Source organism: Psittacula echo (assembly GCF_963264785.1).
Source record: "Psittacula echo genome assembly, chromosome: 3".
In the NCBI taxonomy this organism is placed as follows: Eukaryota; Metazoa; Chordata; class Aves; order Psittaciformes; family Psittacidae; genus Psittacula; species Psittacula echo.
In genome coordinates this window covers 74,216,696-74,240,594 of record NC_137736.1, presented here as the reverse complement: position 1 = coordinate 74,240,594, position 23,899 = coordinate 74,216,696, and the positions used below count along the sequence as shown (strand labels likewise).

At 37.8% G+C, this 23,899-nt stretch overlaps 1 protein-coding gene across 1 annotated transcript; it reads left to right on the top strand.

Moving 5' to 3' along the window:
- Positions 1 to 2: 2 nt before the first annotated feature.
- On the top strand, positions 3 to 23,311 carry GPR180 (G protein-coupled receptor 180; the record flags this gene model as incomplete). Its single annotated transcript, XM_080613806.1, has 9 exons — positions 3 to 141; positions 2,790 to 2,948; positions 6,176 to 6,370; positions 9,652 to 9,832; positions 10,036 to 10,085; positions 13,361 to 13,518; positions 19,626 to 19,817; positions 20,175 to 20,252; positions 21,942 to 23,311. The coding sequence occupies 9 exons, from the start codon at positions 3 to 5 to the stop codon at positions 22,098 to 22,100; spliced, it is 1,311 nt and encodes a 436-aa protein (XP_080469932.1). The 3' UTR covers positions 22,101 to 23,311.
- Positions 23,312 to 23,899: the final 588 nt, after the last annotated feature.

Below are 23,899 nucleotides of genomic sequence, written 5' to 3'. Positions count from 1 at the left end.
GGATGCGGTGGCGGCTGCTGTGGTTTCTCTGCGCCGCCGCCCGCTGGTGGGGCGCCGGCGGCAAGACGCTGCGGGGCGGCTTCGCCAGCGCCGCCGCACGGCTGGACCCGTGGCGGCCGGTGGCGCGGTTCCAGTTCCACGGTGGGTGCTCGAGGGAAGGGCCGGGGGGAGCTACTGGTGGGAGCCGTTAGGGTGGGACGCCTCAGGCGGGATGTGCAACACGTCTGATAAGCGCCGCGGGCCGGCATCGGAGGGGCAGCTGTGTCAGGAGCGGGATCCCGCGTTTCGAAGCAGTGGAAGAGTTGCTGGTAGGAGCCCGGCAGCGCCGCTATTTACCAGAGAAGGGAAAAGTGCCGCTGTGGGCGCTGGGCGGCGCGGCGCTCTTCGTGTGCCGCGGCCTGACGTGGCGGGAGTAGCTGGGAGCGCTCGGGCGTTTCAACTTTGACATGCATCCCTGATTCTTCCCTCCTGGAATTCCACCAAGCGAGAGCTGTACTGGACTCTGCACGTGGCTGTTTAACGTCACTGGGAGTTTCTAGTGTCACTGTGCACCAGGACGTAAATTCTCGCCTGATCCCTTCCAGATGGGTTTTCTTCTCTGTGTTATTAACTCTTCATTAGTAACAATTCTTGACTGTTAGTTCTGAGAGGCCTAGCAGTGGGCTAGAATCCTGTTAGAATAGCCTGTGCACAAATACAGGTTGGAATTGGCACTGTGCTACACCGAAGTTTTACTTTGCCGGATAGATGCAAGCTTAGTGAGTGCCATATACAACAAGGCTGTGCTGGTCAGCATGCCTTTCCTGCAGGCTCAGTATTTCAGTAGCTTAAGACTATTAGTTAGCTTCATGGCAAAGGAAGCTCATGAAGGGTCTGGAGAATAAGTACTATGAGGAACAGCTGAAGGAAGGTGTTTCATTTGGAGAAGAGAAGGCTCAGGTGGGATCTTATCCCTCTCTACAGCAACCTGAAAGGAGGTTGTAGTGAGGTGGGGGTTGGTCTCTTTTCCTAAGTGATAAATGACAGGATAAGAGGTAACAGCCTCAAGCTGTGCCAGGGGAGGTTTAGATTGGATATTAGGAACAGTTTCTTCGGAGAGAGGGTGGTCAGGTATTGGAACAAGCTGCCTAGGGCAGTGGTGGGATCATCGTCCCTGGAAGTGTTTTCAAAAACATGTAGATGAGGCCCTCAGTGACATGGTTTGGTGCTGGACTTGGCAGTCCTGGGGTAATGGTTGGACTTGATCTTAAAGGTCTTTTCCAACCTAGTTGATTCTGTGGTTTTACAAAAAGTCTGTGGGATGCTTCAGAAGGCGAACATGAAGATAATACTCAGGCTTCCTCCCAGGCTGGAGGAGTGCTGTGAGAGGAAAACAAAAATGTTTGCAAGAAACGAAATCTAATGGGATGATGGAAGACATGACATAAGCCCTAAGAGTTGGAATATGACCTTCCAGCACTGAATGAGAGATGATAGATAAGGTGGGGAAGCTTGGGTAGTGACTTGAAAACAGTTAATTATCACTGTCCTTGAAGATAATTGTAGGAGTGCTCTATATAGGTCTGAAGAAAAGAGCATTGCTTAAATCTGAGAAAAGAATGTTAAGGTTCAAGACGAGTGGTTTAGGTATTCAAATATAATTTATTCTACAACTATATGTATTTGGGGTCTTAGTGAAGCCACATGGTCTTTTTTTAAGAAGCCTTATGTTAAGTTTTCAAAATCTTTTATTAGCAGCTTAGATAAACCAGTCCATATAACATTTTACAGATCCCAGAAGATCACCTTTTTTGAGATTTTATTTCAGGACTGCTATCTTGCAGCTGATTCTGAACAAGCAGGTATTCCTCCTCGCAAAGCCTTATTTGAAGCTGGTAGTAGTCCATCAACTCACATTCAGCTGGTGCCTAGGTTGAGTAGGAGAGAAGATTGCTCTGACGGTTTAAAAAGCATACAAAGCTTGCTTAAATTTGAGTAAGTTTGTGCTCTTGCAGTACTAATTGTTTTTTCTTCATTAAATCCTCTTCTAATTGAGGATACTGTTACATTAAAGAAGTATATGGCAATATATAATGAAAGAACTTATCAAAGTAAGTTTGAGGATTGTGGAATTACCCAGACAGGATAATTGTGTCAAATAAGCTAATACTAAAATGGTTAAAGTATTTCTCTAGGCCAAGATGCAGCCTATAGGTAGACTGACACACTAGAGAACACTTTTGAAGTTTGATTTTCTTTGTGTCGATTTGATGTCTGTCATCTACAATTAAGTATTTTAGCTCTAATCACTCCATAATATGAAGGCCAATTTACATAACTTCTTCTGGTAGTAGATTCAAGAGCTATTTCATGATGCTCATAATCATGCTACTAAGATCATAAAACACTAGACTTTGAGCCAGTTACTGAAACTGGTTGAGGCACTGTCTTTACTTGAACTTGGGAAAATAAAATTTGGGGTGAAAGTAAATAAAATGTCTCAAATTCTGTATTAAAAAAGAGGGGGTAGGGAAGGCTGTAGTAGAGAAGGCTAATGACATTTGGGTTAGGGCAAAGGTTTGTTTAAGTATCATCACAGGAAATTGTGCATGCGGTATTGTGTTAGAGATATGTAGAAATTGTTTTCTGAAAGAGTTTGAAGAATTTTATGGGAAGTAGAGGTAAAAGTTTAGGAAATAAAGCGAAGCTTTAGTGCTGCTACTGATAAAAAAAACCCCTATGCCACACTAACTTTTTGTCTGTAACTGACATCAAAGCAGATTAGTTGATTTTATTTTTTAAATATCAAGGTGACCATGCTGTTCTGTGTGTCAGAATCAAGAACGTAGCAGTAGCTGTGACTAAAGCAGCTAGACTTCACCTGTTTCAAGCACAGGAATGGCAGAAGCTGCAGAATGGCATCGAAGATCAGAGCTGTACAGAGAAATTCTCCAAAGCTCAGCTGACAAGTGAGTTGCTACTTTTTTCCTCTTCCTAATTAAATTTTCTGTGTATTTAGAACTCTGTGAAGTTACCTGTGCATATTTACTTCAGTGAATTTGGACTTTGCTTCAACTGAAGTAAAAGCATGACTTCGTCCTTCTGTAATTAAGAATTATTACAAGGAAGTAAAATTGCTTTGTTTGCATCACTCCAGAAGACTTTGTATGCAAGTTACGATTTATTTTACTGCTGCAAAATGAACAATCCTTGACTAGTAATGGCTTCAGTTCAAACAGCCAAACTTTATGAGCAGTTCTAGCCTTATGCTCTCACTTGTATGCAGCTCAGAAAGGGTACATGTTTGGCTGAAGTTTCATTACTCATTCAGTACAGAGATCTTCTTTGACTTTGCTTGGAATAAAAGGTTTTTTTTGTTTGGTTGTTTGGTTTTTTTTACCTCAAAACTTTACCATAAAAATGGTGATGTTGAGTACTTGAAAGAATTTTCAAAGAATACTGTTGTAATATGAAACTGAAGAACTTAAGAATCTAAATGCTTGGGTCAGTCAAATGTACAGTTTGAGTTGCATCTACAAATGTACAGTTTGAGTTTCATTGCAGTGGAATGAAAAAAATTAGAGGCAGCCTGCTGCAGTTACCTCTAAACTTCTGAAGTGAATGCTTGTAAGGTGGGAGTGTGTAGCCCAAGAACACAGTGTAATTTTGTACCTGCAGAGATTTTCTTTTACGACCTTATAATCATTACTTTTCTGGAGATTCTTTTTATTTCCTCTATGGAATGTTATCTGCAAAAATTAATCTGGGTTTTGCTGCCTTACTTTGTATCTTGCCTGTGTTATCATTTAATGTTCTTCTACCCTTTAATTTTATAATTTGGTGTTCATCACTGAATCTCATATTCATGTTTTTAATATTTGAGGTGGGAATTATACCAGAATAGAATAGGTAAGTTATCTTGTTACTCTGTTGTTTATGAAGGAACATTTCTCATTTGTCAGGAGGGTCTTGTTCCCCAGTTCCATGGAAATGGCATTTTTCAAAGATGAGAAAGCAAAAATTAAACTGTATTTTCATTTCCATGAAGGCACAAACCTGTCATGCTTTGATGTACAAAACATGTTAGAAAGTTTTTAATACAGTAACAAAGATGAGCTAATCAGATAAAGCTTAACTTGAGTATCCATCTAAATGTAAAAGAACAGTAAAAAACTGAAGCATGCCGTTATGTACCTGGAAGACAAACATACTGAAATAATTTTTTTACCACTTATTGATCATAATGTTGTGAAACCCACTTAGAGCATAAATTTTCCTCTAAGAACTTAAATTAACATTAGAAACTTCATTCAAATGTATCTGAAATGAATACAGCTTCTTTTAAAAATACGTTTCTTCTGTGCGGCCAAAATCCCTAGAGTAACAAATTGATCTCCTGGAATGCTGTCAAAGTGAAATCTTGCACAGATGTCACTTCTAAGGATGTAGCTCCCTTACTCTTGATCTGAGCTGAACATGAAGTGCTAGCAGTTGGTCCGTCACTCCTGTTTGTCCCAGTGTTGTATCTCTGTTTTCTACTGTGTTTAAGAATGATGTGACCACAGAGTGAGTTGGATCTGTTTGTGGATCTTGGGCAAAATCAGTTACGTTTTTATCTTCATTTCCTGTGCGTTTGCTTGCAGATTTAATGGAGAACTGATAAAATACACTCTGTGTGATCTTTAGGCTTGATGCAAATAACAGGGTGTTAGAACTCAGCTGAGAATTGAGGTGAAGAGTAAACCTAACCCTGTCAGCTGCAGTTTGCCTTTCATTTGGATTAAGCATCATATGAAATCTAAAATCTGTGTGTTTAAATCTGTGGTTATTTTGAAGGGAACTGGTTCACTTTGTATAATCTGATTGATAAGATATGTAGCTCCAGAATGGAATGCGTTCTTATTGTTACCTGAACAAGACAAGTCGCCTGTGTTAGAACACTCTTTTCTGGTTCTTGTTGTGTCCAAATTTGTGCTTCATGACAATTGCTACAAAGAAATGTATAATATAGTTTTCTTACTGGATCATAATGTTGATCAATTTGCACCTTTAGATAACAGAAAATAATGAAGTTGAAACAAGTGTATTTAAATTACGTAAATGTTTTTCAAGGTAGGCTTCAAGTTAGGAATTAGTTCTAAATTTGCCTACAAAATGTTTAGGGATAATGAGTTTGCTAAGGGTTGTTTTGTGAATATGTTTTCACTTGGAAAGGCCTTTGTGTAAAAAGCAGAAATAGCTTGTTTTGTAGATTTTAAATGAAAATTTTTTCTCAGCCTTGGCCATTGTCGTCTTCAAACTATTAAGCTTAAATAATTGCAGTCCAGTCATTATATTGTTGCTTCTTCTACAGAGGTGGCTTTCATTTATGGTTGAACTTATCAACACTCGAGTTCAGTAATCGTGTAAGAGTATTTGCAGTTCTTGCAGTTTCACTCCAACATACATTGCTGAAAATGAAATCTGTAGCTAACGTTTATTTTGGAGAGACTGTGCTTGGTTAGTAGTTACTTTTAGGGAAAACAGTGGTAAGATTGGTGAGGAGATGAAACTTCAGACTCTTACATAGTTGATTTTAAATGTGATCTGATTTGAAATATGCAGTTTTATTAGACACTGGTCTCAGCCCTTAGCTGTTAACTGAAATTCAGTCTATTATGGTCTTGGGAAGATGCTGTAAAATAATGCTAATTTGCACCTTTACTGCGTGCATGCTGTTGTTTACTGAGCTCACACATGGCTGTTCCTGTTTGGTGCTCTAAATATCTTTGAAAACAGAACAGAATAAATTTCACAAAGTTATTTTTCATACTGCAGAAGTATCTGCAGAATAGCTAGTCCTGTTGGTACTGTACCAGGGGATGGAAATGTGCTAAGCGTAGGAAACAGTTTGCAGTTACTGGCTTGTGGCAGAAGGGAGCCCTGACAGTGAACCTAAAAGCTGAGAGATGGAATGAAGCACGTATCCTCACCAACTCTTGTCTCCACCCATTTGAAACAAAAGATGAAGTTGGAAATCTGATCTCTGGTGTTACGGCTAGCTTTGAAAGACAAGACTGTTTAGTACTGTTTGTTGTTTATAACCTGTATATCATGATGTAGATTTAAATTTTATCTTTGTTCAAAGATTACTTTTCTAAAAAAAAAAAAAAAAACTAATCGAATATTTAATCCTATTTTTGTTTTTCTTCCAAAGTGACTGTGAACCACACAGAGCAAAATCTGACAGTGTCCCAGATTCCTTATCCGGAAACATGGTATGTGTTTTATGTAGACAAGTTTACCTGCGAAGAGAATTATTCTGAATCCGAGGATATTCAGTTTGAAATGGTCTTACTAAACCCAGATGCAGAAGGCAATCCATTAGATCACTTTAGCGCAGGGGAATCTGGTAAGATTTTTTTTCTTAAAATTAGATTTGTAAGTTAAGGATTTGATCACCCAAACAAATCAGTACTTAACTGTGCTTGCAGAAGTATGGGGAATAGATGGTAGAGTCTCTTATATTCTGCTTTCTCATGGAGAGTAAACTTTGTTTTCGGGCATTACAGAAAACTCTTTAGACTGACTTTCCAAAACTTGCCTAACTGGAAGTACAGATGCACAAGGAAAGTTAGTGTTAGCTATCTTTGGTGATAGGTATTTTTCCTGTGTTGAAAGTGTAAATTTGCACTTGAATGTGAATTTAATCCTTGATTTTTATTGAACTCATTAAATGCTTTAGCTGTGTAAAGTTTTATTCTGTGCAACATGCACAATAAAAAATTTTGCCAGTTCAGTGTTTAGTTGAGTATCTTTGTCACAGACTGCAGATTAAATATTTGTCAGTCCTGATTTTATTTTATTTAAGAAATGCAATTTTAAATCTTTATGCATGCAAGGAAAAACTTCTAGAAGTGGCTCAAGACAGCAGTGAGAGAAATGCCTATAAATTGTATGTTTTGGACAGTCTGAAGCAACCTAATGTCTGCTTCGCTACAGTGCTTAGTTGCACTGCTCTGGGAGGCCTCATCAACCTGTCACTAACCTAGGTCTGTAGTAAGGGAAGAGTCCCATAGGTTTAGTCTGCCTTCATATGCAGATTTAGCCTACATACCCAGAATGAGCATAATTGCTATACTCAAAATCATATGCCCTGCTCTTATTCTTGGTCAAAGGCAGCTCCCTTTCTGGAGGGAAGAAAATATTCCCTGAAACATTTAGCAGAATCTGTAAGAAATTAGCACTGTTAATCATTCATTTTTCAAGGCTTATAAATTGACTTACCTGTCTCTTTAATTTCTTAACTGTGCTTCTTAATCTACAGACCTAGTTGGCAGGTTTTATTTGGTGAATCCATATCCAGAACTGATATGGTTAGTTTACTAATTCTCAAAAAACAGTAGTAGCATTCTTTTGCTAAATCAAGAGGCAGAGCAGCTATAAGACATTGTGTGGCTACTAAAAGTGGTGTACAGACCTGCTAGAGAGGTATCTCAGCTCTTTTTTATAGGCAGATTTTAAGCTCTTTGTAGCAGAACTCTGAACAGCTTGCATGCGGAGTAAATGCATTAGATGCACATATTTAGATATAACAAGTAAGAAACGGGATGAGTTGTACATAATTTTTCTTCCACAGTTGCAGAGGAACACCTCTGTTTATTTAGAATTAAAACTTGCATTGGGGCCATAAATCCTGAGGTTATGTGCTTGTGTCTACTTACAAAGAACTGAAGAGAATTTCATGTCTCCTTTGCTCTCTCTTTGCATGTTTGTTTTTTTTGGGGTTTTTGTTTGGTTATTTTTGCTTGGTTGGGTTTTGGTGGTTTTTTGGTATTGGATTTTTTCTGTTTGTTTGTTTTGTTTTGGGGTTTAGTTTGGTTTTGTTTTTCTTTAATGCATTTCTGGGGAATAATATTTGTCATTTTTCCAGAGGGGTGTGCAGCTTAGAACATTAAGGTATCAGAGAGAAGGTCCAGCTTCATTTCTTGGTTCTTTCATTAAGGCAACTAAAAAATGCGTAGTTACAGCTGGTTCTAGTTAGGTCATGTTCCACTGAAGATGTGTGGCCTGACACAGGAGAGCTCAAAATTAAATGGACTATAAGGAAAGTATAGGAAAGTATTTGAGACTGTAACATAGTGAGTTGTTTGCCTTGAGAGAGAGGAACCCTGGCGAGTAATCTTTTATCATTTTACATGTTAGCGGGTTTTTTACATAAGACATGGTACCAGTGGAAGCTGGGATTTCTAAGGGAAGTTGACAAGGTAGACAGCATTTTGAAGATGAAGTTAGGTGTTTCAGATTAAGGTACATAAGTTTTATTTTCTCTGTCAACTCTAGGTTACTTGAAAGTCAGGAAACTTAAAGACAGGTTCAAAATTACCTTTCTGTGTTTTTTGTATTTCAGTGCAACTTTCTCTTAAATGCTTTTGGTCTCAAGCCAATCATCCACAATCTGTCTTTGATTGGAAGGAACTTTCTATCGTAAATGTTTATTAAAAGCTAGTTCATTTTCCTAAAGAGTTTTCCATGTGTACCCATTCATCATAGTGAGAAATAACTTATCTACAGAATCCCTGCCAACTTCAGTGGGTGTTTTTTGAAGCAGAAAGATAAAAAGTAAGAGAAAGAATAATAGATTTGATCTGAAATGCATATTTTTGTCATTCATAAATCATGCTTTTGGGTAGGTATGCAAGAGAAGCAGAGTGTCCTTTTTTTTTGGGGGGGGGGGGAGTCTATTACCTTACGCTTTTTTTTTCTCTCATTTCACTGTAAGGTTGGTTGGAGGAAAGGTTGGAGAAGGAAAACAAATTTTCTGTGAGAAACATCTGTTTACCTGTATTTGCTTGTAGCTCGCTTGTTTTGACCCTTTGAGAGCTCATATTATGGGTTCCAAAGCTTCCAGACAATAAAAAAGATTGCCAGGATGCAGGTGTTCAGGGAAGCATTTTACCGGACTGCTTCTAGACTAAAATTTAGAGGACTTCTGATTTATAAATAATATCAAAAACTTGGGGCATTTTCCCAAATTGAAAAAAAAAAAAAAAAAATTCTTTCTATGAACTTATTCTGTGTGCTATTTTTCTTCCCGTTTTTCTTTACCTAAAAATTTTCCATCTTGGTCAACAGTGCTACTTGGACTTAACTATTTTCTGTGGAGGAAGAGTGACACCCAGCGGTTAAATAGATTCAACAGAAGTCTTTTCTGGGTTTCTCTCATCTCAGATTATGCCTTTAAAAATTGAAGGGGGGCAGGGGAAAGAGCTAAAAGGGAGTCCTTTAATAAATATGTTTCTGACTTATCAAACGAGCTGCAATTATTTTCTGTTTATCAAGAAGCTGTATGCCACTTCATACTATTTCAGTAATTGCTGCAAACCTCTTCCTATTTGAACAGAATCTCTCCTACATTCAAAAATTTTTTTGTTGAATAAACAGATACTTTATCAGATCAAATAATAGCTCTTTGAAAAAATTCATTGACTTTCTTCGATAAAATAGGCTAGGATTTACTCATTTTATCTGTACTATCACTTTTAGGTGACAGTTACTATGTATTTCCCAGTGGTTTTATAAAAATACCCAACATAGTTTTAGTTATTTACTGCTAGCAGCAAGGTTTCTTTACAAAAATTAACCCCTATTTATTCTTTTCCTTTTTTTTTTTTTTTTTTCTTTTCCCCACAGGGTTGCATGAATTCTTTTTCCTGCTTGTCCTAGCATACTTTCTAACTGCTTGCATATATGCACAGTCCCTATGGCAAACACTTAAGAAGCGTGGACCTATGCATACTGTACTAAGGGTGTTGACAGTTGCGTTATTGTTGCAAGCTGGTTCAGCTCTTGCCAACTACCTGCATTTCTCAAGGTATCTTTGTTTATTTTTACTTTCAGGTCTTGCGGCTTCAAGAACATTGTGTTTTAAAGATCAGTACATGATCTCTTCTGTGTCAATTGTGACAAAACATAGGAGTGACTTTTTAGAACTACATTGTTGCCTAAATGTACTTTTAAGAGAGAACATGCATGTAAGACTCACCTAAGAATATAATCTTTTTATTCTTTCATCAGTTATTCTAAAGATGGAATAGGAGTACCTTTTATGGGAAGTTTGTCAGAATGTGAGTATGGTTGTCTACTGTTTTTTACGTACTTCTACACATTAATCTGTGTAATATATTTCAAATGTCATTGTTGGACTGTACAGTAGCACTGGATTTTTTAATTGAATTTTTAAATATAATTTTATTTTTAAGTACTAGAAGTTGCTCTTCTGAAAAACAGATTTCATTCTGTTTACAGTAACTGCATTTAAAGTTATACAATTCTGATATTGTTTACGATTTTTTAAAGTATTTTCTTGTCTGAAGATTCCTTCCTACGAACACTGAAATAGGTGCCTATCACATGGGTAAATGTTTTGGTACCTTAAAGGGTTTTGTGAAGCTTGCATGATCTAGAATAGTGAAGTTTTTTAGGAAACCTAATCACATTTTATGGGGTGTGTCATTTCACTAGCAAATTTAATATTGGTTATAACAAAAAACGTCAGCCTTTTGCAACACAAGTGATATGACTACTATGATGCAAAAAATGGTTATGTAAAGAATTGACATTAACAAAATATTTTTTACTACTCTGTATAAATATTCTGAGTTCTCGCTGGAACTTAATTCCTATAACATCCCTTCCCAAAATGCACTGATTTACTCCTGCTGTGTTCTTCAGGGTTAAACGCTGTTGGGGCAGGGGGGTTGTTTGGGGTTTTTTTTTTTTGTAGTTCACCTTTGAAGCACTGGGGGGTCTTTCTAAGCCTTTTGATTGGCTTGAAAAACCTCAAGAAAATAGTACTGTGGTAATGTGACAGCATTGGAGAGTTAACAGCCTGAACAGAAAAATATTCCCCTTAGAGTTCATTTAGAAGCTTGCAGTTGGAATTAACAGCCTCTTGATGGCACTTGGCACCACAGTAATTGCCTCTTTCTCGTTTTGACAATTTGAGTTAGCAGCTCCTTGCAGCCTCTCCAGCAACTGTATTATTAACCTTTCAGAAGGAAAAAACCTTTCCTGAAATGAAATTAAATCAAGAATATGGAGGTAGTCATAACTCCTCCACAGTGAGAAAACCAATATTAACTACCCAGCCAGAACTTCAGAAATAGTAGCTGTGAGTGTTGTAGTGAAGAGCCAACTTTTACTTGCTTAAGGCAAAGTTTATTAAGAATAAAATATTTTTTTTTAATCAATAAGCTGAAATTCAGATATTCTTACTGTTTTTAAGGTTTATGGTTCCCAAACAAGTAGAAAAGATGAAGTAATAGAAATGTGGAAAGCTTCAGTGTCAATTACAATTCTAGGTATGTCTGTTAGGAAGAAGTGTAGTTTGAAAGTGGGAGGTGCTACCATTTTTCCTATATCAGAACAGAAATCCAAGTTAAAAATAAATAGTAGAATTTCTGTTCACTGCAGTGGTGCTGGAATTGCTTTCTAGAAACATGTTCAGATACTGTCCTAAACAATTACTCTTTTCATACCATCACTTAGTCTTTACCATATATAAAGACCTGACCCTTAGTCTAATTTATCACTCAAGTTAATTGGGTAAATCACATAAGTAATGCTGATACTCAAAAGCATCACAAATAGTGCTCTATTATTTTTTTGTAAGATTGAAATGTGAGAGTCAAATAATATTATGCCTGCTGAATAGGCAAAAAAGATGAATTTTGATGAAATCAGACAACTATGGCGTCAGTTCAGTAGCATGTGACTTTACACTGACCCTGGATATCACAGGATTATTGTAACTTTAGAAATCTCTTTCAACCTTCTTACTTTCTGACAAGGTGTATGAGATGTCAAAGATGAAAGCTGATGCTGAATTTTTGTCTTATACCATTTTGTCCTGGAATCCACTTGAATTGTTGCCACACTGAAGCTGAGCAATATCTGTATCCAAGATGTGATTGAGAGGTGATGTCTGGCTATATCTTATAGAGCGAGTTATCTTAAGGAGTGACAGAAAATAAAGAGCTCTTTAGAACATCCTGATTTGCTCAGTCATTTCTCTAGCTTGGATTTGTGACACTGTTTTGGCATGCCTTTGCTTCACTTAATAATTTTTTCTAGCGAGTACTATGTCTCCATAGCTAGCATTGTAAAATAATTTTAAGATCATTTTGTCCAAAAATCAGTGCCACTTCATTTTATTAAAGAATGACCAAGCTTGTATTTACTAAAAGCTCTTGACATTTCTTAAACAGCAACGGTGTTGGAATACATTAAGAAGCATTTAAGCATACAGACTGTGAGAATACCAGATATATCCCAGGAACAACATGTTGAATTCTGTTTATATCCATATTTTGCTAGTGTTTGTTGTCAGGGAAATACTGTCTCTGATCTTCATTCAACATACTTCCCTTGTGTGCATATTAATCTCTGTACAGGGACAATATTTTCTGTTCCAGTATTTTTAGTAAATGTCGAAGTACATTGATCTTTAATAATACAGCCCAGCTGATCAGGTCTAAAGCTAACAACCACCTAGAAAGAATCTTCAGTTCTTTCTACCATCAGTAGTACTTCAGCAAGGCTAACAAGTAAAGGCTTTTAATATATTCTAGCTTGAAGTTTTCTGTATTCAGATAGAGCTTCAAATGCAGGTTTGAGACGCTGATTAAGAATGTAACTTTATGGTGTATGTGTTAATTGTTCCCAAACAAAGGGAAAAAATGGATATAGCAAAATGAGGCAAAGGTAGTTTGCATTTAATAAAATGAAATACAGGCAAGATGTCACTCCAAATGAAGTTTGTGTTAGGGCTATTCATTATATTTTCCCCTTTAACTATCTGAGAGTGGAATTTGTCCTGAATATTTGTGCTTTCTATTGCAAGCTACTGCATCCTTAAGATACAGTGCAATTACTTTAAAGTACAGTGCAACTATGTGACTTTTGAACAAAAGGTTTTCAGAGCAAAAAAAGGAGTTAATTTCATCATGTTTTATATTTGCAGTGTGATTAGCATACATATGATTTTAGTTCTTTAGCATTTATAAGTATATTTATGCAGATGGACTCCTGAGCCCAGACGTCTTTGACCCAAGAGTGGGACTTGGAAGGATGTGACACTGTGTCTTTCTTGTTGCAGAACTGCAGCATAACTAGAGCAAAGCTGATAGTGGTCTGTTTTGTCACTGGAAACTACTCAAAATATCCACATTTTGTGGTAAAACAATCTCATCTAGTCAAACTACCATCAAAATTGTGACGAAAGGTGGTAGAGAGGCATAAGTGTCCATCCTTCATTTGTGGGTATATAGAACATTTTTTTTGCTTTAGAAACAAACTTTATTTTTGGTGTGACTTTCTATTTTTCTTTTGTTTTCAATAGTGTGTGACATAGTCTCACAGATACAAATGCTATATTTATTGTTGAGTCTGTGTATGGGTTGGACGATAGGCAGAATGAAGAAATCTCATGGCAGACCTCTTCAGTGGGATTCCACTCCATCATCTACTGGCATTGCTGTAGTAGTTGTCGTTACACAGGTTTGTGTTTTATATTCATTCTTATACTGAAATATACAGCTGCTATTAAGTATGACAGAACCATGAACCAACTAATTTCAATATTTTATGAGGGAGAGAGTATCAAGACTGGAAAAAAACCCACAGCATAATGTGCACCCAGTATGTCTAATAGGTAACAACACCTTCTCTTTACTTGAACAATTTAAGGTGTAGCTCCACAGTATGTTTTTGTTCAGTAGTAAAACCACTTAAGAAGTTCCCACAGTTTTTCAAGCTCCTAGTTGTGCCAATTGTTTTTAGCATTATGCTGTAAACTAGATCAGTGGAATGATCTAGATTTGCACACACTCAAAAAAGAGTGAGAGAGAGAGAATGATTTCAGCACAGTCATTTTGCTGATCTGATTTATAATGTGGTCCTATAAATAGTTGTAATCAGTGCAGCTGAGGGGTTGTGAACTACATTGTGTGGGGTAACAACAAACAGCATGAGAAGAAAGATGAAAAAAGCTGCTGTCAGAAATTCTGTCACAAGAAAATTCGAAGTCCTCAGCGCCCATCTCTTAGAACCACTCAAATAGGATGTTTAATGGTCTTTGCAATCAATATCGGGAATTCTTGAAAGGTTCATGTGCACGATTGGTCTTGCACATATACAAATGGTCTGACACATAATTTCATTCAAATATTTTCCATTAATATGAATTAGAAAGTCAAGTAAACCAGTAACTTCAAAGTAAATTGTAATGGAAATCTTGCAACCCTCGTGGTACCTTTTGTAAACAAATTTTTTTAAATCACAGCATAAAGGCAAGAGAATTTGAAAGCCATTGAGAAAGAGAAGAGCAGGGAGAAGCTGGAGACAGTAATGAGGAAGAGATTATACTGAAGATTTTATGGTATTTGAGTAGTATCTGTAATTAGTGCTGCTTCCAAACTAAATAAGCGGACTGCTAAAACATTAAGAGTAGCTGGGAGCTGATGTTTCTTGCTAATTAAGAATATAAACCAAAGGCTATTAAGGCCAATGGGACTGTTGAATTTTAAAGGTAGGTTCATTCTACCTTACTTTGACACCCGTCTAGCACCAGAAATTTTACATGCTGGTAGTAAAGAAGACTTCTAGAGTGTATAATTTTATTCGTGTCTCTCCACTTGTACATACATGGGTGTGTTAGTAGTTTGTCACTTGAGACTGAAAAGGTTTTTTGTTGTTGTTTCCTTTTTACTATACATGGACACAGTATCATCAGCTTGATCTTTTTTTAGTTGTTACTTGTTGTAAATATTGGGGAAGGTATCGTATGTCTGTGCTGCTTCCTCCAGTGTTGACCCATTACACGTTTGTGTTGGCTTTTTGAGCACTGCTGGAGCATTGGCTATTTTACTTTTCTCCACAAAGCCACAGTTCTACCCCATCTCCTGGTACTGGTGGGAATGTCAGGCTTGGAAGGAGTCCTGTAGGAACAGAATATGGATATTGGAGTATGTCATTGAGCGGTTTTGCACACCCATCTCAGTGTCTGCTGTCTGCAGCAGAAGTTCACTGGCACCAAGAGTATCCTTGCCCCTTCTGGAGAAGATATTCTCCATCTCATGGTTCAGTATATACAAAATACACCTTCCGCTGCATTTCTTCTCCTTAATACAGGATGCAGCTGTTGAGTGCAGGGGTGCAGGTTCCAGACTGCATTGCCGCTATCAAAGATTGTGAGCTCATGACTTCATTCTCTGGATTATTCTGTTGTTCACTGGTCTGTCTAGGTTGATGTGGGTGTTGGATCTGCTATAGCACTTCTAATGACTAAAACCTAGAACAGTCTCCTTTCTATCCTGCTCTTTCCTAGAAATTCTTACAGGAGAGTCAGTTTGCTCCCCTGCCAGAGCTTGGACAGACTCATGTGGATGATCAGAGATGTTCTGAGGACTTGTGGAAGTTGCTGGAAACCACATATATTACCCTAATGCAGCAGATGAAGATTGAACCATGTTAGTTTTATTGCCATTCACTGCCTGTCCTCATCTCAAGCAAGTAGACAGTCTGGGAAAATATGTTATTCTTCAGCTTTACTGCATTTTGACTGGCAAACTATCTGACCCTGTTTCTTTGCTGCTAGATTCAATTACTCAGCAAATTTTCAAGGTTTGTTCATCCTCTTTGTACCAATGCTGTGGATTCTTTCTTTTTGTTCTTTTAGAAACAACAGCAATTTCCCAAGCTGTGTTTACAGGTTACCGGCAGTGTAGGGTGGACACAGCCTACACTGTGGAGGCGTGGAGGATTCCACTTCTACAGGTGGTGTCAGCAAATCTCTTGTGGTCTCTGCAGCTGCAAAAGAGGACAAGTCTGCCATTCAGCATCTCCCTTTGCCTTAACTTGTTCTTTATTTCAGCCTCAAAACGAAAGGTTCCCAGGCTGCTCTGTATTCATTAAAGATTCCACCCTCTGCTGCTGGGACACAGACCTTGTTCAAAATTTTCTTGATGGCAGTCCTTTCCCATCACGTAGACCTGATGGGATGTGTGATGAGCAGTTTCAGCTTTCAGGGCTGATTGGAGTGGAGGCAATGATTCTGGAAAGATGGCTGATCACTTTGTACCTGACCAAAATGACATAGATTCTTGCTGCATTAGACATCACACTTCACAGGGGTTCTTAGGTACACACCAAAGGTGTGCTCAGAATGAGCTCTACCTCTGACCTTACATCTCAACCAATTTTCTGTACTGATATTGCATGACATCAAATACCAAGGACTAGATACGATTAGAAGCAGGTAGTTAATCCACTTTGCTTTGCTGCTACTTTTGATTTCCGTTTTGCTTCCCCCTTCCCCTTGTGTCTCAAAACCGATCCGTCCCATGAGAACCTGCCTTTACTGGAGATTGATATATTATCTTGGTTTGCCATAAAGTCAGTGCTGGCATAGCAAAGGCAAGGAGTTCTGCCGTAATTGTTTACTCATGAAAAAAAGGAAGAGTGTCCGGTTCTTCATTGTATGAACGTGGAGGTTCAACTTGTATATCTGGAACATCATGATGATGTCCGTGGCAAACTTTCTTCTCACATTTGAAGAGGAAGATGGATGCTGGCCAGTGATTGGTGTCCACTGGGAACCACCATAGGTCAGAAGTATGTGCAGGTGAAGCCAGGCATTTTGAACAGTGTGTTACGTAAATAAGGAGATGGTCATTCTCCTTTACAAAGAAGCAGTTGTGACTTTAATGTTGGACATAGCTAGTGTGAGTCATCTCTTCAGCTACCTAGTGCATCCAGTCCTTTTGCCTACAGCCTAAGCAGAGTTGTTCTTCAGGATAACAATTAGAATTCCCCCCTTGATTTCTTCTCAGAGCTCAGACGTAGTTCTGCTCACTGCCAACAAAATAAAATGTCCCTGATATCCACTTCAGCAGGTTGCTGTGTGGGTGTTTTTTCAGCTTGTTCCTGATATTGCATCTAAGTGAGGTGATACATGCGTTTCTGTGATCAAGATAAGGGACTTCAGGACTTACTGACCTTAGTTTCTTAGGCATAGCAAATTAAAGAGATCATGCTTGGCTGTGAAAGTTCTTCCTTCATTGAGAACAGATTGCTTAAGCCATTGTAACTTAGGAGCACTTCATAGCAGAGAATTCTCTTTTATAGGATCCCCCTTTTCCATCCCAGCTCATAATAAGAGCAGTGACACATGTTCACCTTGTCTGAGTTTCTGGTGTCTTGCATGGATGGTTCTGTCTCTGCCTCTAATGTCTCTGCCTTCTGCTTATTGTGGAATAATCTAATGAAACTGAAGGAAGCTGGATTTCTGTGATCTTACATTGCTGTTACTATACACAGTCTTTGATCAGCTGATTCCTGTGTTGTTTACAGAGCTTACAGTCTTTAAACAGCTAGTCCAGAGCATACCCTGCCATCAGACACTATTTTCCCATGAGGATTTGGACTTTGTTCTTGTAATTCCTTTACTCCAGCTCTTTGTCATCTTCTCATGAAAGTGGCTTCCTTCATTGTTGTTACTATTGGTGTTGGTTAAGGAAAATTCAAGCCCTCATGAGCTCTGTTCTTTATTTTCTCAGACTATTTGTGTCCAGTCCAGGGAAGTGTAAACATCAAAAGGGAAAATGCTCTGTACAAGACTGCAGTGTAACACAGCTTACAAAGTTCTTTTGTGTGACTGGTAGAACTCTTGTTTGTTGCCTAAGCATATTCTATCCAGACTGAAATAGATTCTGTGATAGGAATACATCGATTTCGTGCCAAAACTAGTGCTGCAGACACAATTTTACCAAACACTGCACTGTATTTCGGGGTTTTAGGAGCCATTTAGTCTTATTCCAGTTTTACCCCCTGACAGATTTCTCAGTCAAGTAATGTGATCATTTGAAGATGTTTGCTTGGAGTTCCTCAGAAATAGAGAGCTATGGTGGGGACATTTGAAGCCTGTTGATCAGATTGTTTATTAGTGATCAGTGATGTTCAAGACATGCATGCTTCATGTCTGTCCTTCTCCCATCCTTCCATTTTCCATCCAGGTGGTTGAGGAATGACTTGAAATGACAGCAGTCATGCTTGCCCATGTCATGGCCTAGGTAAGGGAAGGGAAAAGTGTGAGAGTACTCTCTGAGGATATTCTAAGCAAAAATTATCCTGTTTTGACTGATGAGACTCAAGGCCACCCACCTTTGGAAGGCACAGGTGGATTTTTTTTTTTTTTTTTAAGTTAATATCAGTAACCTTTTTGTCTTTATGTAGCTAATATAGTGAGAGCACCTTTGTGTTCAGAAAGGAATTTGACTAATTTAGATTTCTAAATTGAGGCACAGAGTGTCTGCTTCTGAAGGCCTTCAGAGCTACCTCACTCATAAATCAAATTTGCCTACCTTTCTTCAGAAAGCCTGCTTCATTAGGCATCTGAAACCTAAGTGCAGGTTAGATGTGTGTAGTAGGTAGACTGGATTACAGTGTATATTCAAGTCGTAAAATGCCATTCAGCTGCTACATGATGCTGGGAGAGTCTAAACTTTATGGGTATTCTAATTTATAACGTTAACATTCCCAAAGTCTTAAAAAGGTATTTTTCAGCAAGACCCATTTTTTATGCAACAAGTAGGCGCCTGCCTCCTACCCAACTAAGATTCATAAGCTTAGGCACTTCTTAGTCTGGTTTTCATTAGAGGATCTATCAATATTCTTTCTCACAATGCTCCTACAAAATTGGGTTCTGCAGCAGATGGATACAGTGCTGAAAGTTAAGAAGGATTACTTTCTTTTGTGTGGTTATCTGTTGGCTAGAGCATTTGTCCAGATGTTGGAACAGTATTTGGAAGCTGTGGTGCTCCCTATCCTGGACCCTCAGAGGTTTCTGAGCTGCTGGCTTGCAGAGTCAGGCTCACTCACCTTTCTGACCTAGCTGATGTTGAATTCTTTTCTCCACAATGGCACAGCTTCAATAGAAGGGGTGGAGAGTGGCCCACCCAAGAACAGCCTATAGCCTGGCAGTTGCGGCACTCTCCAAGGAGGTGGGAGATGTGAGCTGGATATCCTTTAGGCAAAGAAGGGAATTGTGGGAGATCCAAGTTCAACCTGGGTGAATGCTTGAGCCTTTAGGCTATTGTATAAAAGGGGCAGCAGCACCACCCTCTTACTTCCCCATCTTTGAAAAGAAAAGTGAATCCTATTAGGATTTTGAAAGAAAAGGCGTAGTCCCCTGCCTTTGAAACAAGCTTTACAGGTTGTGGATCTGAAGTGGAAGGAGACACCTCCCTGTAGCCCTGTGAAATCATTTCAGTGGGCTTCCTGCTGAGTAGGCCTGCTCCTTAACTAGCTTATTTTTAACTAGGTTATGTTTAACTGGATTATTTGGGATCTTATGCTAAGGTGACACATTCCTTCTGTCCAGATTAAAGGAAACTTTATCTTGTCAAACTTTTAGAAAGTTACAAAGTTCAGGAAGTGAGACTGTTCCTGCCAGTTGCACTTGGAGTAATAATAGATAAGTGACAAACTAAAAGCAGTTCCGGCTAGGGACCAGTTGTGCGAATAACTTAATCTGTGATGGGAAGATTAATTGAGGTTTAGTGTAACGTTGTTTACTCTAAATGTGCTTTGCTGCTGTTCTTTTCCAGAGCTTTTTACTAATCTGGGAGCAGTTTGAAGATACGAATCACCACAGCTACCATTCACACCACGGCTTAGCAAGCGGTCTGCTTATTGGCCTCAGAGTTTGCCTAGCTTTATCACTGGCTGCTGGTCTTTACCAGATCATCACAGTGGAGAGAAGCACGCTGAAAAGGGAGTTCTATATCACCTTTGCCAAAGTATGGGTTGCATCAGGGAAACTGATCCTTTCTGCTGTAAATATAATTGTGGTATGGAGTTGACTGAAGCACTAAACTCTCTTCTTCCATAAGAAAGTTAATGTTAAAGTGTCTGATTTGATTAAATTGCATTCTGTCATCAAGCTCTGAGTAGTCATTTTAATTTGACAAGGAGTATAGAGCTTTTTTAAACAGAAATCCCACCTTTCATTGTGTGGTTTTTGTTCTGTTGATTGAAAATTAAACAATGGGTTCATAAAATAGACAGAAATGTAAATGCAGTTCCTCTAACTGTCATTTCTTTCTTCTAAGCTGGCATGTAGTCATTTTATAACTTAAACTCATCTTCTCTTTCAGGCCTGCATTCTCTGGTTTTTGTGCCACCCATGTCTTGCAACCATTGCTGTAATATTCAGAGAATATCAAAGAGAGAAGGTATGTACAGGCAAGATAAAAGAGATGGAATTTGAATAGTAGTTGTTCTTCATGTTCGGTGTTTGTTAGCAAACTCATGCTCTTAGGCGGTTAATCTTATGACCCCAAAGCAACTTGAAAAGTCTTAGTCACACAGCTCTCATTGATGCTAATGTGAGTCATATTTTACAAAGGCATACAGGGTTTGAATCATCTAAGAGTAGTAATTTCTAGGTTAAGGGAGGGAAAGGGGGGAGATTGTTAAGTCAAAGGAAAATGTGGAGGGATGTTTTGTTTTATTGTTTGCTTGTTTATTTTTAATTAAAAACACCTCGGGGTTTCTTTTAACAAAGCTAGTAGAAAGATAAATCAGTGGATTTTTTCTGTTGTTTGCTTTTTAGTCTTCATCCTTTAAAGGCTTTATGTGGCTAAATAGGTCAGGGAACCTGTAGCTGAACTGTGTTCTTTATATTAAGAAATCTGTCCAACTGTGTAGTTTGGTTTTTAAGCGCTAAACAGTTAAAAACAAAGGTGGACTCACTGGGTTTCTTGGTTGCTTAAACATATTGGGAGCTAGAGAACTAGTGCGTGGAGCCTGCCACGTTCAGATAAAAAGCACTACTATTCTCAGGTGATTGACTGCCTCATTCCAGGGTAGAGTTTGCTTCTTTTCTTTATGGTTATAACCATCTGTGCATTTGTATGCAAATATGTTCAGAAATTGAGCTTTTGTTTGTATAGAGGATATGTAAGGGAAAGAAAAAGGTTCCACTAAAAATATATAGTAAATTAAATACTTTGTTTGATAAAAAAAATACATTGAAGGAGAGAAAGGCTCCTCTAAAGCTACTAATAAGCCTTTTAATTGTTGTTTGATTAAATTATCATCAGGGCAACAGAACATGAGAGATCAGTAAAGGAAACTTTTGCAAAGTTTTGAGATTTTCAGCTTGCTGAAGAGAGAGTGCAGTTGCTCTACTCTTGCATTTGCGCAAGTTTAACCATTGTGTGCAGCTGCAGTTCCTACATGAACTATGATAATTTAGCTGTATTTCCTTCTTTAAATGCACTTTAATACAATAAAGAAATGCACAATCAGTAAATATCATGTTTACATAAGGAAAACGTATTTCAAAAGACTCTGTATACATAAACTTAGACTTTTGCTTTCTCAGAAACAGTAGTTACCTTTATATGTTTGATAAATACCACCTTAGACATCTTTTACACCTGAAGAGACTTGCACTGAAAAGAGGTCTGGTTTAGTGAGACTTACAAATCAGTATCCTCACAGCTTCATGACTGTGTTAGTGCAAAGTGTTTCCAGGCTTTTCCTCCCTCCCCCCCCCAACTCTGTTTGTTGTAAGAATAGAATATCTAAACATCACCTCTGCTTGTGAAACTGCATGGGTGGTGAATTGCAAGTCTGAAATTCCCCAGAACAGAGACTGCCAGAAGGGTTATGTGACTTGCCGAGGGCTACCTACCAAGTTAAAAACACACAGGTGTGAGAGTCTGAATCCTGGACTTGAGACTCGTGTTCAAATCTTTTGTAACTGCAGCAGTATTAAAAGGTTTAAAGTTAGACCTCAAGCACTTACACAGTATGCTGTAGAAATTTATTGTGGGTTATTTGGTGGAGGTTGGGTTGGGGTTTGGTTGGGTTTTAGGGGTTTTTTTCACTTTTTTTCTTTTTTTTTTTTTGTCTAGATTATTACCATGGGTGTTATCCTCTGTCAGTGCATCTCCATGGTTATCCTCTACAGACTTTTTCTATCTCATAGTCTATATTGGGAAGTATCTTCACTGTCATCAGTGACATTGCCACTAACAGTATCCTCTGGACATAAAAATCGACATCACTTCTGAGATGTTTAGGAAGAGTACCTTCTGTAATAAATGTGCAATAATGACTTAAATATACAGGTATTTTTGTCACAGGTGTGTCATACATTGGTTTCACTGGAAAAGAGTAATAATATAAGAGCACTTCACAGATCTTTGGTCTGACAAGGTCCCTAGATTGATCTGTTAAAAGTATTGTGGAGTAGAAAAATCCATAATTTGAATAATTTCATAAATATTATATGCAGCATGTGGTGTTGAGCTGTATCACGGAGAAGTACAATGAATCTTTTCTCTCCCGTTCACAGACATAAAAAAAATGTCCTTGTTTTGTATCCATACCAAGGTTTGAAGGTCTTACAAAATGCAGTTCTTAAAACACGTACAGGCTCAAACAAGTCTGAAATTGGCCAGTTGTGAAACTGGTGTGATGTGTAACAATGAGTAGAAGTTCCTTTATTTTCATGCTTTAGAGAAAATGTATTTTATGTATAAGTATAAAAGAAGGGCAAACAAAAGAAGTGGAGTCCTCTAGAAAACACATGTAAAATGTTCCCAACTGCCTGCGAGAAACTTTGCTTTATTATCGGTGTAAAAGAAAAGACTATTTTGCAACTAGTGTTCATACTGGTTAAAATTTTAAGGGGAAGGAAAATAGGGTTTATCTGCCTTTTTTTTTTCTTCTTTTTTTAATAAATGTAACTACAAATTTAATCCAGTAATGAAGGTCTAAACAGTATTTGAGGCTTAGAAGACATAGCAACATGAAGGTAGTTAAAACAGCAGGCTTGCATCTTTTAAATAAAAAAAAAAAAGGCAAAGAAAATGGAATGGGTGATGTGGTACTAGAATTTTAATCCTGATATAATTCATTTCTGTTACATTGAGGATTCAATCATAATTAAGCCATATACACAGATTAAATTAACAGAAGCATTTCAAATAAATGTTGGTTTCAGTCATCAACTATCCACGAATTCCTGCCCAAGGATACTTAATCAGGATTAAATTTTCTATGAATAATTGAAAAACAAAATACTCACTGGATTTGTTATAATCCATGTTGGCACTGGGTTCTAAGTAGTTGCCATCTTCCATCCATTGTAATAAAGCCATACTACTTTGTGATGCCCTAGCATTCAGAAAGCCAGTGTAAACGTATACTTTATTGAAGTGCCTATTTATTATGATTAAATTATGCTGACATTTTATTTCCTTCATAATAAGAACATACCTGTTACGACTGTGAGTGAAATCTTTCTGTATGGGTTTACTTTAGTATTTGTCAAATGTTAGACTTCTTTTCATACGTGTGTGTCTCTTCACAAAATAGGTTTTATTTTCTAGTAAATGAATGTTTGTTTCTTCTTAACAGCATGTATTTAGTTACGTCTCTATGAAAACGTGAAGACACTGGGGTTCTAGCTTTAAAATAGCCCTAACTTTTCTGTTCATGTTTGCCTCAGTTGTAAGCATAGTTAAGTCTATTCCATTTTAGTTTAAGGGCAAAACTAGACATTTGCCTTTGACTAAGGCAAAATGGCAACATGACAAAGTTGCTCATTAAATCATCTCCTTTCTTATTGTTTGTAATTCAGATCAAGAATGGCAGGTTGAGGCTGGAAAAGATGAGATATTATGATTTCACACAATCTTCAGAATGATTAAAAGATTAATTATTACATTCCTCTGATAACCACACAAAAATATTATTGGTTAAACTTCAGTCTTTATTTCCCTGCTTATCTCTGTACTTTTCATCTTCGCAAGAAAAAAGCATCCTGTTTTTTGATAAGTCTCCAATAATGCAGTGGAAGAGTTCT